At 43.7% G+C, this 14,223-nt stretch overlaps 1 protein-coding gene across 1 annotated transcript in view; it reads left to right on the top strand.

The window, feature by feature from the left end:
• Nucleotides 1–14,223, top strand: part of CAPN13 (calpain 13) — an 81,509-nt gene that overhangs the window by 29,250 nt on the left and 38,036 nt on the right. The window contains exons 3-5 of the mRNA XM_058426855.1: nucleotides 5,236–5,308; nucleotides 6,830–6,945; nucleotides 12,433–12,569. Of these exons, the coding sequence (XP_058282838.1) occupies nucleotides 5,236–5,308; nucleotides 6,830–6,945; nucleotides 12,433–12,569 (326 nt within the window). The remainder of the gene's footprint in view (nucleotides 1–5,235; nucleotides 5,309–6,829; nucleotides 6,946–12,432; nucleotides 12,570–14,223) is intronic.

Below are 14,223 nucleotides of genomic sequence, written 5' to 3'. Positions count from 1 at the left end.
TAAACTGAAATTTCATCTTTGTACCCATTTTGTAGTAAAACACGTTTTACTTCTCAGCTGAAAAATGGGCTGTGTGCCCCAAGCACGTTGCTTAACAGGTATTCGAAGCTCAGCACAGCCCTGTTGTGGCTTCCTGCCTGTGGCCATCCTAGAGTGAGGCACTGCCTATCCAAGTGGCACCTTCCTTCCATGCAGCTAGAGCAGTTTCTGAAAGGATCATTCACTAGAAATGATTCACCTTGGGACCAAAATGTGTTCTTCAGGAAAGGAAGAGGTTAACAAGGTAAAGTTGTAAGTGCAGGTTAGGTTATGAAAACATTCCATAAGGCAATAGGTAACAAAAAATGGCAGAAAGTGACCCTGCCAACAGCCAAGTGTCATTCAGCCAGAGAACTTTGATGCCAATAAATCAAAGTCCTCTAGCAAAAATAGAAAAGGGTGTGACGCTGCCACCTGTCCCAGACTGAACTCTGGCTACCGTGTGAAAGGGCCAAATACTAAGATGCCAAACACAGGGCTCTCTTATCCAAGAGCAGCATGCCATGTGAGGATGTGGAAATCTTTAGAGAGAATGCAGAAATATGTCGAGTGCTGTCACATGGAAGATATTATTTCTTGGCATATTTCTTCATCTACCTCTGGAGATGATTAGGGTAAAGCAGCTGGCTTGAGATCACATCAGAGAGGGTATTTTCTAAGATGCCAGGAGCCCTTGCGTTACAAGAGCTCTGACATATCTAATATAACAGAGATTACCTCCAAGCTTTTCCTGGAGAAAGGTCTCCACAATCCAGAATTAAGTTCCTAAGATTACTTAGCTTAACTATTGCTGTTGGCTTCTGTATTACTCAGGGTTCTCCAGAGAAAAAGAATCATTAATATATATCCTGTTGACATATTTATTGCTAGTAAGTATATCAATATATCTTATATAAATATATCCTAGTATATATCTCATTAACATATTGACGTATATCCTAACAGATATCCTATTGATATATTTATGATGAGAGATTTACTAGGAGGGATTGGCTCACATGCTTATAGAGGCTGAGAAGTCCCACAATATGCCACCTGCAATCTGGAGACCCAGGAAAGCCAGTGATGTAGTTAAATCTGAGTGGGAGGCCAGAGAACCAGAGAATGGATGATGTAATTCCCTGTCCAAGGACGGGAAAAGACCAATGTCTCAGCTCAAGGAGTCAGGCAGAGAAAGGGCAAATTCTCCCTTTATCTTTTGTTCTGGGTAGGCCCTGAATAGACTGGATGGTGCCCACCCACCCTGGGAAGGGAATCTGCTTTGCTAAATCCCCCAACTCAAATGTTAATGTCATGTGGAAGCACCCTCATGGACATGCCCAGAAGTAATGTTAGCCAAGTATCTGGGTGCTCCATGATCCAGTTAGGATGGTATATAAAATTAACCATCCCAGCTTCCTTCTGTACTAATAATGTTTCAGGGCCTTCAAAGGCCAATTCCATCTCACAGGATCCGAAAACATAAAGTTGAGAAGATGCTGACTGCTGGTGTGGTCAGAGTGAAGAACCAGACACTGTGGAGGCAGACACCTGATTCAGAGCCTGTTTCTTGTGTGACCTGGGACAAATCGCTCAACTTCTCTGAACCTGCTCCCTGGCCCTGGCTGGGTCTCAGAATCCCCTGAGAAGCTATGTGAATCTTGAACACTATCTCTGAATGACCTATGAAATCAAAGTAGTGGGAGGTGGGACATAGCAGTCTCCCTGTCTGTGAAGCTGCTGGGTGATTCACAGTCAGCTGGAGACTGCCCATTGCTGGCAGTTCAGCCTGAATCTAATCTAGGTTCTCGTCACACTGGCTTCACTGCCCTGATATGCCTGGCCCATCTGGTACCAGGTGGCCTTCCCAGAGTCAGCACATTCCCATTTTCCCAGCCATCTTTACCTGTTTTCTTAATGGGCCTTGTCTCAGGAAGTCAGCCTGGTAGACTAAAACGCTCCTGGGTATCACTTCCATCCCTTCCTACCATTCTCTTTTTGGATTATTGGTCACAGCTCTAAAGTTCAGGGTCCAGGAGGAACAAGCAGCTTAGAGGACAGGAGACATAGAAGCTGCTTTTGTGCCCAGCTTTGATGCAAACGATTCCTATGTTTTCCCATAAACTTGAAGTCGACTATTGATTTGTGGTTTGAAATCATCACCATTTAATTTTCATCACATTAAAATAGCTTTTTGTTCCTAATTAGCTAAAATTTTTGTTTTTAACTTTTATTATTCTAGTAAATCATAAAAAGTTGTTGTATGTTTATCAGATGCCTTCATAGCATTTGTTGAAAGGATACAAATTTTTCTCCCTTTGGCCCATGTAAGTGCTACTTCATATTATTAGATGTCTGATGTGAAACCATCCTTGCATTCTGCATTTCTACAGCAAATCCTACACGATGATAACAAATTATCCAAAATAAGTCTGGTATGTCTGTGTGTTCTCTCTCAGGTTGGGCATCAAGGCTATGCTGGCTTCTTAAATGGTGGCAGGATTCTTTTTTAATTTTTATTTTTACACTGAAACTGTAAGTGACACTGGAATTTTCTATTCTCTGAAAGTTCGAGGGAACTCAGAGGAAAAATTGCATGTACCTACAAGCCTTTACAGGGCATTCAGGTGATACTCTTTGGTGACTTTAAAATACTATTCCAAGGCTGTTAGTCTTTTCTGTTTATTTACTAACACAAGTCAATGTTAGCCAAGTTAATTTTTGCCAGAAAATCATCAGATTTTTTAATTGATTGGCATAGAATTCTACATCATGATTTTATATTTCTAAAGCCTAATTTTTAATTCTATTTTTATTTGAGTTTCTCTACTATATTTGCCAAGGGTTGGGTCTATGTAACCCTCCCCCAAATATTAGGTTGGTGCAAAAGTAATTGTGGTTCCCCCAAATATTAGGTTGTTAAAAAAGTAATTGTGGTTTTTGCCATTACTTTCAATGGCAAAAACCATTATTGGCCATTTCTTTCAATGGCAAATAATAGAACAATTTATTTATTAATCTTACTGTTTTTCTGGTTTATAATTCACTAATTGTTCTTTTCAGTTCTTCCTCCTATTTTTGTGAGGCTGTTTTTGTCTTTTTCTTTCTAAGATCTATGAATTGACTGCTAAATTCATGTTTTTATTCTATCTTGTTTAATAGTGAATGCATCTGAGGCTATGGGTTTGTCTGAGTATAGCCTTCTTAATTTTGCAAATATTTCAAAAGAGGGGGATCAATATTTATTGAACATGTACTATGTCAGACACTGTGCTAAGTATTTCACATCCTTCCTCATTTGTAAATGTAAGGACTGGTCCAGCTTTGCAAGGCTGTTGGGAGCCTACCAGAGAGAACCCAGGAGCAAGGTACCCGCCCTCAGCAAGGGTTTGATGAGTGACAGCCATTGCCTTGATTGCATCGTCATTAGATTCTCTCAACTGCCCTTACATTTTGTATTATTGTTCCCATTTTACACATGAGGAAACTGAGGCACAGCAAAGTAAAGGGAATTGTTCAAGGTCTCAAGTTCACCCAGGGAGAAATGTTAGAGTAGGATTCCACAGCAGGTCTGTCTGAATGGGCTTCCCAAGCACACCTATCCCTGCCCTGGGGATCCCTGGAGGGGAACTAGCAGGACCACAGTGAAGAAGAGCTGTGGCGAAGGTCAAGAAAATGGAGAAAAGCCATCTTTGCTCCTGGTCTGAAAATGCCACAGCCTCCATCTCTTCTTTACTTCCCACAAGTGGAGGATCTTTGACAGCAGGCCTCCTTTGAGACCTCAAGTCCCCTTTTCCAGTAGAGAGAGGAGACAAGTAAAGGCTACTGAAAGGCCCTACACCATTTTAAAACTGGCTCTACTTGGAGCCCTGCATGCAGCTGAAGGCACTCCAGACGTCCTTCCCTCTTTCTTGCATTGGGGGAAATGCCAAAGTTCTGCCCACCATGGCTCTGGCAGAGGGTCGGACCTGGTGCCACCCCAGGGTCCCCCTCACCCGGGAGGGCCTGGGCCTGAGAGTTCCCCTCCTGGCATGTGACGGGGTCAGTTAGTTGTAGAGAAAGCAGCGGGAGGAGTTTGGTAAAATGATCCCCGCAGCCAGGACCCTGTGTTTGCAGGCGGGCACACCTTCGTTTTCACCTTAGTGTGCATCTCTTCCAGGAAACCTGGGCAGTTTATGAAGAGCTGGCAGGTTCTACAAGGCACGTGACTCTGTACATGTATGGCTACTGAGCAAATGAATCCAATTCCAGTTTGCAGGCCTGCTCTCTGAAGACTTATTGGTCAATGTGAAAAGAAATGATACAAGGACCAATTACCAAATTATGCAAATCCAGGGAGAGCTGCACAGAGAGGAGGACGAGGTCATCCTGGCCAAGTCTAGAGGGCTGGCTGGTGCTGGGGCAGAAGCCAGACCTGTGGCCTGGTGTTCTCCCAAAGTGCCTGGGGATCCCCTTTGGGAACTCTCACAATTTTGGTGCCTGCTGACAGTTCTTCATATTCTTACCAGATGTGGCAGCACTGGGGGAATCCTCCATAACCACTTTCTCTGGCTGGCAGGCACTATGTGTGTTAGAAGTTAAAGAAGGACCGGGCACTGAGTACCAGCTCCTCACACAAGGGGATTGCAGCCTTCCAGACCCGGTCTGTGAGTTACTCAGGGAGTGGGCAAAGAGCTGAGTCATGTGTACCTTGTATCCCTTCTAGCACATGGCTAGACTTAAACCTGGAGTCCAAAATACCTATGCTAATTTCTGAGATATACAATTTCACAACAAAAGCTTTCTTATGAAAGCTATAGTACTTTATTACATTTATAAACCTCTCCTCTAATAAATGTATTCTATTCGTTTTTGATGGTTTATTTACAACCTCTTAATAAAACACTGCCTTGTCGAGATGGAATGGCTATTTGATCCAAGGACTCCAAGTCCTTATTTATGTTATCTCTTCCTGTAGTATGCTAATGCATTTATGGCCTGTCTTGTCAGTTACATTTACACTCCGTGACACCTGCTGCCTTCTGGTAGCAATAAAGGCTGAAGAACGTGGTGAACTTTCCTAACTCGGATTTGAAGAACGTGGTGAACTTTCCTAACTCGGATTTTAAGCACCTATTTAAGAATTAACCTTGACCCTTGAAAGACAAAGTGAATGATGTCACTTTGGGATACAAAGGAATAAACGATGCTCATAGCTTTTCTCCCTCTTTCCTAAAGGATTTACCAGAGGGTCCTCCTCACTTCATCCTGGATGATATAAGCAGATTTGACATCCAACAAGGAGTCGCAGGTAAGAGTGCAACATCTTCCCTCCGTGCCCTGGATAGGAAGTGGTGGAGGGTGGTGCCTACCCACAGAGTCCTGCCCCACTTCTGACGGAGAAAGGCCAGTTCCCTTGGTGCTGCTGTGGACAAACTGCTCACACCCAGTCCTGCAGGCTGCAATGAGCAGGGGGAAAGGAGACAGGAAAAATGAAAGCAAACATACACTGAGTTTCTGCAATGACCGTGCAAGATACCTTGTGTGTGCAACAACCCCATTTTATATATGTGACAATGGAAAGTGCAAGAGGTAAAATAATTTGCTTAATGTCACACACTCAGTTAGCAACAGAGTTAAGAATCCAGCACTCTCTGACTGCTTCTCACCCCACCAGACAGCCCCAGAGCAAAGGAGCTGCTGAGAGCTGGAGGGCATGGACAGGGAAACAGGAGGGGCTGCCTAAGAGGAGGTACCTGGGCTGTTCCAGGTGTGGCCAAGAGAAACCTCAGAAAGAGAAGCCTTGGAGTGAAAGGGCAGAGCTGGCTAGACAGTGGATAGGAGTTGGGAGATAGCAAAGACAACAGCCCTTCTGAGAATACACTCTAGGCTTTCAGAATGTCAGCTTGCAGATGATAGGTCCTGTACTTGAACTTGGCCTGGTGAAATCACCGTGCCTTGGACCAAGTCAATAGAGCCTGCCTGGCCACCAGCCAATGGTTCCCCTGTTAGGGTTTCACCTAACTGGAGAAAGGACCTCTCTGAGGCCATCTTTGTGGCTTCTGTACTGAACCCAGTGCCTGGCGTGAAATGGCATTCAAAACAAATTGATCATGTTAGGGGTGAAGGAGAAAGGACTCAGGGAGGGGAGGAGAGACTCAAAAGGGCTTACAAAGACATCCAAGGAGAAACTCGAGGCCATGCATCCCTCAAGGAGGAAAAGGAGAGAACGTCCCCCTACTTCGGCACAGGGATGGGCTGAGCTAATAGCAAAGAAAAACACGAATCAGTTTTCCTCAATTGTATACAGCATCATTGCCAAAATTTGCTGTAACTGAGCACCTCTGGCAAAAAGAGAATCGGAGGCTGGACGTGCTGGCTCACATCTGTAATCCCAGCACTTTGAGAGGCTGAGGTGGGTGGATCGCTTGAGGTCAGGAGTTTGAGAACAGCCTGGCCAACATGGTGAAACCTTGTCTCTACTAAAAATACAAAAAATTAGCCAGGCTTGGTGCAGCTGTGGAGGCTGTGGCAGGAAAATCGCTTTAACCCAGGAGGCGGAGGTTGCAGTGAGCCGAGAGTGCGCCACTGCACTCCAGCCTGGGCTACAGAGCGAGACTCCGTGAACACCACCACCACCACTGCCCCTTCTTTATCTTGCTTGGAGCCAGTCCCTGTGACTCCCTCCCCCGGTTCTCCTCTCTCAGAGGAAAAAAAAAATGCATTATTTAGAAGGAAGTGTGTGGCCTCTGGTGGTAAGGACCTTTTAAATTATGGGATGGGGTTTCCAAGTGTGTCCAGTCAGCCTTTCCTGGCTTATCTCCCCTCACAGGTGACTGCTGGTTCCTGGCAGCACTGGGCTCCTTGACTCAGAACCCACAGTACAGGCAGAAGATCCTGATGGTCCAAAGCTTTTCACACCAGTATGCTGGCATTTTCCGTTTCCGGGTACGTGTGCCCTTGCAGCGCTCATTATATGACGGGGTTCTCTGTGAGTACAGGGAAGGTGAAAATCTTAAGTTTTCTCATGGCCTGGAAACCTGAGATGAAAGTGACAGTTGTGTTAGTTACCCTCCCTACCTTCAAAAAAAGGATTCAAGTTTATAATCTGACAACACACAGGGAAGATGACAGTTGAAATGTTTTTGTGTAAATAAAAAGAAACGACGGAAATGATTAGCAAAAGAGTCACTGACTGAGAACCGTGTAACTAACATCAAGTTTTTGTCTCTGTCTATTCCTGTACCATATCATGCTATTTTGATTACAGTAGCTTTATAGGAAATGGTAACATCTGGTAGGCTAAGTTTTCCTTCATTATTCATTACCATTTTCTCAAAAATATCTTGGTAATTCTTGCACATTTATTCTTCCATGAGAATTTTAAAATTATTTTGTCTATTTTTTTTTAAAAAAAGCCACTGTGATACAGAATGCAGCAGCATTTATGTATTAATTTAGAAAAATTACATTTTTATTGTTTTAAGTTTTCCTTTCTAGAAACATGGGATACCTTTCTATTTATTCAGAACTAGTTTTATGTCCTTCAATAAAGTGTTATATTTATATTGGTGCTGCATCTTTCTTGATAAATTCATTCTCAAACATTTTATAATTTTGTGGCTCATGTAAATAAGGTCTTTCCCCCCTCATTTTGAACTTGGTGCTGGTAAAAAAGAGAAAAGCTACTACTTATCATATATTAAACTGCGTCTAGCCACCTTACCAAATTCTTTTATTAGTTCTTAATTCTTTCTTTAACAGAATCTGGAATGGTTTAGTTATCTAATAATATTATCTGCAAATAGATAATTTTGTATCTCCTTTTAATATTTGCAGAACTTATTTTGCTCTCTTGCTTTCTCACATTAGCTAGAACCTCACAATTTTGAATGAGTGACAAGAGCCAAATCCTGCCTTCTCTTGACTTCAGTAATGTGCTTCCTTGATTTGCTCTTCTTTCAGTACATTCAAGTTGCTAAAAATTGCATTGGAATTTTTGTACCTATATCATGCATAAAATTGATTTCTAGTTTATGTTATTTTTATCATGTTTAAGTTCTGCTAGATTTCTAAAACAAACTGATTGAGCTTTACATACCTTGATTTGAAATAAGTAGAATAATGAGAGCTAATCATTAACTGTTCTTTGAAAGTAAAATAGACAATAGTGAAATTACCTGGGCCTGCCTCCCTTTTAAATGTGATTTCTTTAATTCTTCCAATGTATTCAATAGCTATCCAGCAGGTCTTTTATTTCTACCGAAGTTAATTCTTGACATTTATACTCGACTAGAAAAATCAACTGTTTCTTTGGCATTTTCAAATATATTGCCACTGAGTTGCTTACATGAATCTCTGACAATTCATTTAACCTCTTGTAATCTGTGACTAAATCTACTTTCTCAATCTGTGCTGTATTTTTTACTTTTCCTTTTTTTCTTAATTCTGCTTTTCTTTATCCAATCAATCTGTTGTGTGGGTGATGTGTTTTTGTTTTTGTTTTTTTTAACAAATGAGCTTTTGATTTTCATTAGTCTTTCTATTCTTTTTCTTTTGAGGTTTTGTTTACTATATAACTAGTTATTTCAATCCTATCTTTATTAATTCCTTTATACTTTCTCCTAATTTTATTGTTTTTTGTGATTTTCTGAAACTGCACACTTAATATTCTTAGTCTTTTTACTTTCCTCTGAGATGTGTATCTATAGGTTTTGATATAAAAATTCTTACTTTTATTAATGTTTAAGATAATACATTTTTAGTTTTTGTATCTTTTTTCATATAGGGATTGTTTCTTTAAAGTTTATTTGATTTTCAAGTGATTAAGTTTTGCAAGGGATAATCTTTTAGTTGCTGAGTCTCTGTTTTATTATAATCGGAGAATATAATTCATAACTCTCTACATTTGGGGAGATTAATAAAGTAGTTTTATTTCTAGCCAAGCCCACAGCAGTTTTTATAAATGGCTCATGGACACACAAGAACAATCTATATCATCCAGTGGTTGTAAGTTTTACATACTGAATCAAGCTCTATGATTTGCAATTGTTTTATCTGTCATTATGTCTTTCATCTTTACTTATTTTTTGTCTGCCTGATTCGTTAGATCATAAAGAGGAGAAGTTCCTCCCATAGTTATTGTTTGGAGAATTCTTCTTATGCTTTCAGGTGCTCTGGCTTTGCACTTTTCCTGCTATGTTCTTTGGTGCCCAAAGGTTTACGATCTTGCTATCTTCCTATTGCAACAAAATTTGTACAATATCCCCATTTGTTGCATTTAATGCTCTGGCCTTGGATTCCTCTTTACCTGATATTCCTATGGCCACTTTGGCTTCCTGTTATGTACATTTCCCTGTTATATTTTTGTTCATCTCTTATTATTAATTTCGTGCTCACTTTGTTATAGGTGTGTTTCTTATAAAAAGCAAATTTAAAACTCATTGCCTACCACTGTTTCTCCCACCCTTCATTTCTCCTTAAGATTTTTGTTCTAATTAAACCTGTATTAGATAGAATTTCCTTGAATAATTTCCTCAGAATATGTGAGAGTTTTTCCTTTGCTCTCACTTAAAAATGATATTTCAGTTAGGTTTAGGATTCTTGGATCAGGTTTCTTTTCCTGAAAAGTCTGTAAACATTGTTTCCTTGTCTTGTAGCTTCCAATGCTGCAAAAGAAAAATCTCATGTTAATCTATTCTCTGGACTTTGACTTTGTATGCAATGTGTTCTTTCCAAATGAGAGTCTATAAGAAGTCCTGGCCAGGTGCAGTGGCTCACGCCTGTAATCCCAGCACTTTGGGAGGCTGAGGTGGGTAGATCACGAGGTCAGGAAGTCGAGGCCATCCTGGCCAACATGGTGAAACCCTGTCTCTACTAAAAATGCAAAAATTAACTGGGCATGGTGGTGCATGCCTGTAATCCCAGCTACTTGGGAGGCAGAGGCAGGAGAATCCTTGAACCAGGGAGTCAGAGGTTGCGGTGAGCCAAGATCATGCCACTGCACTACTGCACTCCAGCCTGGCAACAGAGTGAGACTCCGTCTCAAAAAAAAAAAAAAAAAAGTGCTCTCTCTCCTTGGAGTTCGGGAATCTATATGTACACCTGCTAAAAATTAATCCTGTCTGGGAATTCAGTGATATTTTTCAACCTGAAGACCTATATCCTTCTAGTCAACTAAGTTTCCCTCTGTTATTTCTGGGCCCCTCCTTTATCCTGCTCTTGCCTCCTTTCATTCAACTATTTGCATATTAGGTCTCCTGTCAGGCAGGTGATGCTACTGCTGCTGGTTCAAGGACCACACCACGGAGTGAGCTAGAGGATCCAGGATTGAGCTGTGTCTGGGCTTGTCCCAGGATGCCAGCATTGGTGGAGCTACTTAGGTGGTTAGGACAACTGAAGGCCCAGGCAGGACTCACTCAGCCCTTCTGGGTGGTGAAGAAAGTCACACAGTTCCCCAGAAGCGGCTGCAGTGCACTAACCTCTGCAGATCTCCTCTCATTGCTGTGAGCTTGGGTACTGCTCTCCAAAAGTTACCCAGTGCCCAGGTCACCTCAGATGCTTTGCCTAAAACACTCTGGTTTCCCTGTCAGACCACTGGGTGTTGGCAAAGTGGCCTCGTGCATGGTTCTTGGAAGGTACAGACATGATCCAAATGCCAGCCCTCCCCACCCAGAGGCATGAACCAGGAAATGCAGGTGGTGAACTCATTCTTAACCACCAGTCAGGCCCTTTGCATCCTCTCTGAGAGTGGCAAACTTATCTGATGTCCCCTTTGTATAGGGAGAGCAAGTTTGGTCAGCACTACTGGTGTGGGAAAATAGGGCTAAGAGTTATTTTTAAGATGAACTAACCATAGAAGCTCATTTGAGCCGGGACTTACTCATTCTTGATGTCCTACTGTGTGCCAGGCATTGTCCTAGGTGCTGAACCAAACGGCCACTGAAAAAGAGTCTCTACTCTCATAACTACAATCTTGTTTTCATAATATCACCTTTTGTGATCTCATCTGATCCTAATCACAACCTATGAGGCAGTTCTTACTCTTACTGCCATTTGACAGATGAGAAAACTGAGTCCCTGAGAATTATCTTGTTCAACATCTGTTGCTAAAGTAATAAGAGGCAAGACCAGCATTCAACTACAGTTCCACCAACTGACTACTGTCTACTATATGCTGCCACCCAATTAAGCACAAAATCCAGATTGTCTTTTCGATACTCCCTTCTGGGGACTGGGATTAGCTTCCCTCAGTGCTTTGGATGCATTTTGTAATCACCCTCCTAAAACCATCCCTGTTGCCTCTCAACCTCACTGCCGACACATCTTGCTGCTCACTGCAATAGGAACACAAGTTCACAGCTGTGCAGAACCTGCCACAGTGCAGTGGCTTATTAGCAGCTATTAAAACATCTTTGCTTTGTCTCCACCGACATATCTGTCTCAATCTCCATCTCTGCTCTGAAATTGCATCCTCGGCTGGATGCAACAGCCTGCCATCTGGGACATTCAGATGTGGAAAAGGCCATGTGGATGAGCGATCCCATCCACCCAACTTTCCGTGGAGTCCACCCAGTGGAAATTTGCCTTCGCCAAAGCTCAGGGCTGAAGCCAGAAGCCCTGCTGCTCCTTCTACACAGGGCAGGCCAGCAAAGAGAATCCAAAAAGCTGGCTTTGTTATGAATTTTCCTCATTTGGCCGTGTCCCCGGGTGAACAATTTAGAGTTGAATGCTAAAGATTCGAACAGTCTGTTTTGGAGAGGAACATCTGGTTCATTTGCACTCTTAGCAGTAGCAATGCCAGCCAGTGTCCTTTCTGCTGCTATAATGGCAGGGCCAGCTTGATGGGGGAAGAGGGGGGCCAGAGGGAGGCTGTCACTGCTCAGTCCTCCTGAGCCATCCATGTCATTTATCTCCAGGCCTTTGCCCACAGTGTGCCTCCTGTCTGGGATACCTTCCCTGTCTCCCTGCCACGTGCTTAAATCCTGCCTCTTCCTTCAAGCCCTCAGCTCCTGCAGGCTCTGCCTCTCTCATGGTAGCCCTGCCCCCACCACTGTCCTCTGTTGGTAGCATTGCTTCCCTATTGCCATTTTGTGCACAAGAAGTACCTGTAGAGTCTCATTTGTGTTACTGAAGCTCACAAACGACTTGCCAAAGAGAGGCAACACTTAGGAACAAAGTGAAGTTAGAACCCAAGTCTGCTTCTTCCCTGCCTATATCTTCCTGGACTAAGTTGGTCTGTGATTCATTTTCTCCACCTGCCAGTCGAGATGACATGCCTGTCTCCTGCCCGGCAACCTGGGCTGGGATTTTGTTCCGGATAGAGTTCAGTATTGCATTGTAGAGGTCATGTTGCAACTTTTGGCTTAGGTTGGGGGACCCAGGAGCTCCCTCCTGCCTCAACTCTGTCAAAGCATATGCTTGGCTCTCTTCCAGTTCTGGCAATGTGGCCAGTGGGTGGAAGTGGTGATTGATGACCGCCTACCTGTCCAGGAAGATAAATGCCTCTTTGTGCGTCCTCGCCACAATAACCAAGAGTTCTGGCCCTGCCTGCTGGAGAAAGCCTATGCCAAGTAAGTACAACCCCGCCGCCCAACAGCCCAGAGTTTCAGTGCTGGTCCTGCCTACCCAGAATGCAAACAGTCCCCGTTGGAGCATTGCAGCCTTTGCCACCTGGCTGGGCATCTCCATAAGCAATCACCACGTACAAAGGTCCATGTTGGGGCCATCAGGAGGGTCCCACAGGCACATAGTGAAGAGTGGGCAGGGCAGGGGCTGGACAGAGATATGCACTGATAATGATATTATTGCAAGGCTGGTATCAGGGCCCAAAGAAATATATTTAATAATATCAGGGTCAAAGTCTGGTGAGAGTGCAGAGGAGAGAGTAAACAATTCTGACTCTCTGACTCACAGAAAGTCAGGCTGAGGCTGTGTGGAGGTGGTGGCATTTGAGTGAGGCCTCAAACGATGGGCAGGATTTCAGCAAGGGGAGAGGGGATAGGTGGGAGGAGGCATCTCCAACAATGGGAGTGATTCAAATAAAGGCATCATCGGGGGTGGTCCAGACAGTTGGGCACCCAGTGTGGCTGCTACGAGGTGGCATTTATGTGTAGGGGTGGGGCAGGACATGCTTATTCTCATATGGTCAAAATACCATGACTTAGGAACTGCCTTTAGGTGCTGACAGGCTTAAGAACTTATAAACATCCCAATTCACGCGTTGTACTTAGATTCTTTCGGTTGCTTTTATTCAGCAGATGTTTATTGAGCATTTAACCATATGCCAGGCACTGTGCTTGGCACTGGGACAGACGCTCTCAGACTGACTCAAGTAGATGTGTGCAGGACTGTGGATGGGGGGGTGCACGTGTGTGTGTGAGGAAGAGGTCACTGTCCTAAACACCCACACAGGTGATGAAGATACATTCAAACTTTCCATAATCAATACAATGGAAACACGAAGAGTAATGACACATCCGTCTCCTCCTATGAGACTGCAAAAGCTGGAGAATGCCAAGTGCTCGCCAGCATGTGGGGATGCAGGACCCTCCAACAGCATGGGAGGGAGTGTGCACCCAGGCAGCCTTCTGAAGGACAACCTGACAATACTTAGCTTGGCTACACGCACTTCTCACACCCAATAGGGACATTCCTGGGGGCCCCTAAGGGGACACATCTGAGGATGTTCTTGACTGCCACAAGGGTGGTATGGAGTGTCCATCACTGAGGTCAGTGGGTACAATGGGTGGGCACACTTCATGGAGAGCCATGCAGCAGTCAGAAGCCACAGATCCCATCTGTGCACTGTGACTGGGACGGTCCTTAGAGGCAGGGTCCTTGACGCCCCCTAGAAGTGTCCTTAGTGGGTGTGAGACACGCTTGTAGCCAAGATAAGTATTGTCAGGTTGTCCTTCAGAGGCCGCCTGTGTGCACACTCCCTCCTGTGCTATTTGTGGGTTCCTGGATCCCCACATCCTGGCAAACACTTGGCATTCTCCAGCTTTCTAGCTTTTGCAAATGAGGTAAGAGGCACTGAACAATCCCATGCACAGTTATTTATGGAAGCGGAAACTCTGTGCCCTGCAATTCTCATTTCACAAGAGCGCATACAAACAAAACATGCACATTCCACATCCAGAAATGCTTGTCTTGGGGTGGAGGAGAAAAAGAATGTGGATAAATGAAGGAAGGAAGGAAGGAAGGAAGGAAGGAAGGAAGGAAGGA

The sequence above is a fragment of the Hylobates moloch genome, unplaced genomic scaffold (genome assembly GCF_009828535.3).
Source record: "Hylobates moloch isolate HMO894 unplaced genomic scaffold, HMol_V3 SCAFFOLD_13, whole genome shotgun sequence".
Lineage (NCBI taxonomy): Eukaryota > Metazoa > Chordata > Mammalia > Primates > Hylobatidae > Hylobates > Hylobates moloch.
This window is presented reverse-complemented; position numbering and strand designations above follow the sequence as displayed.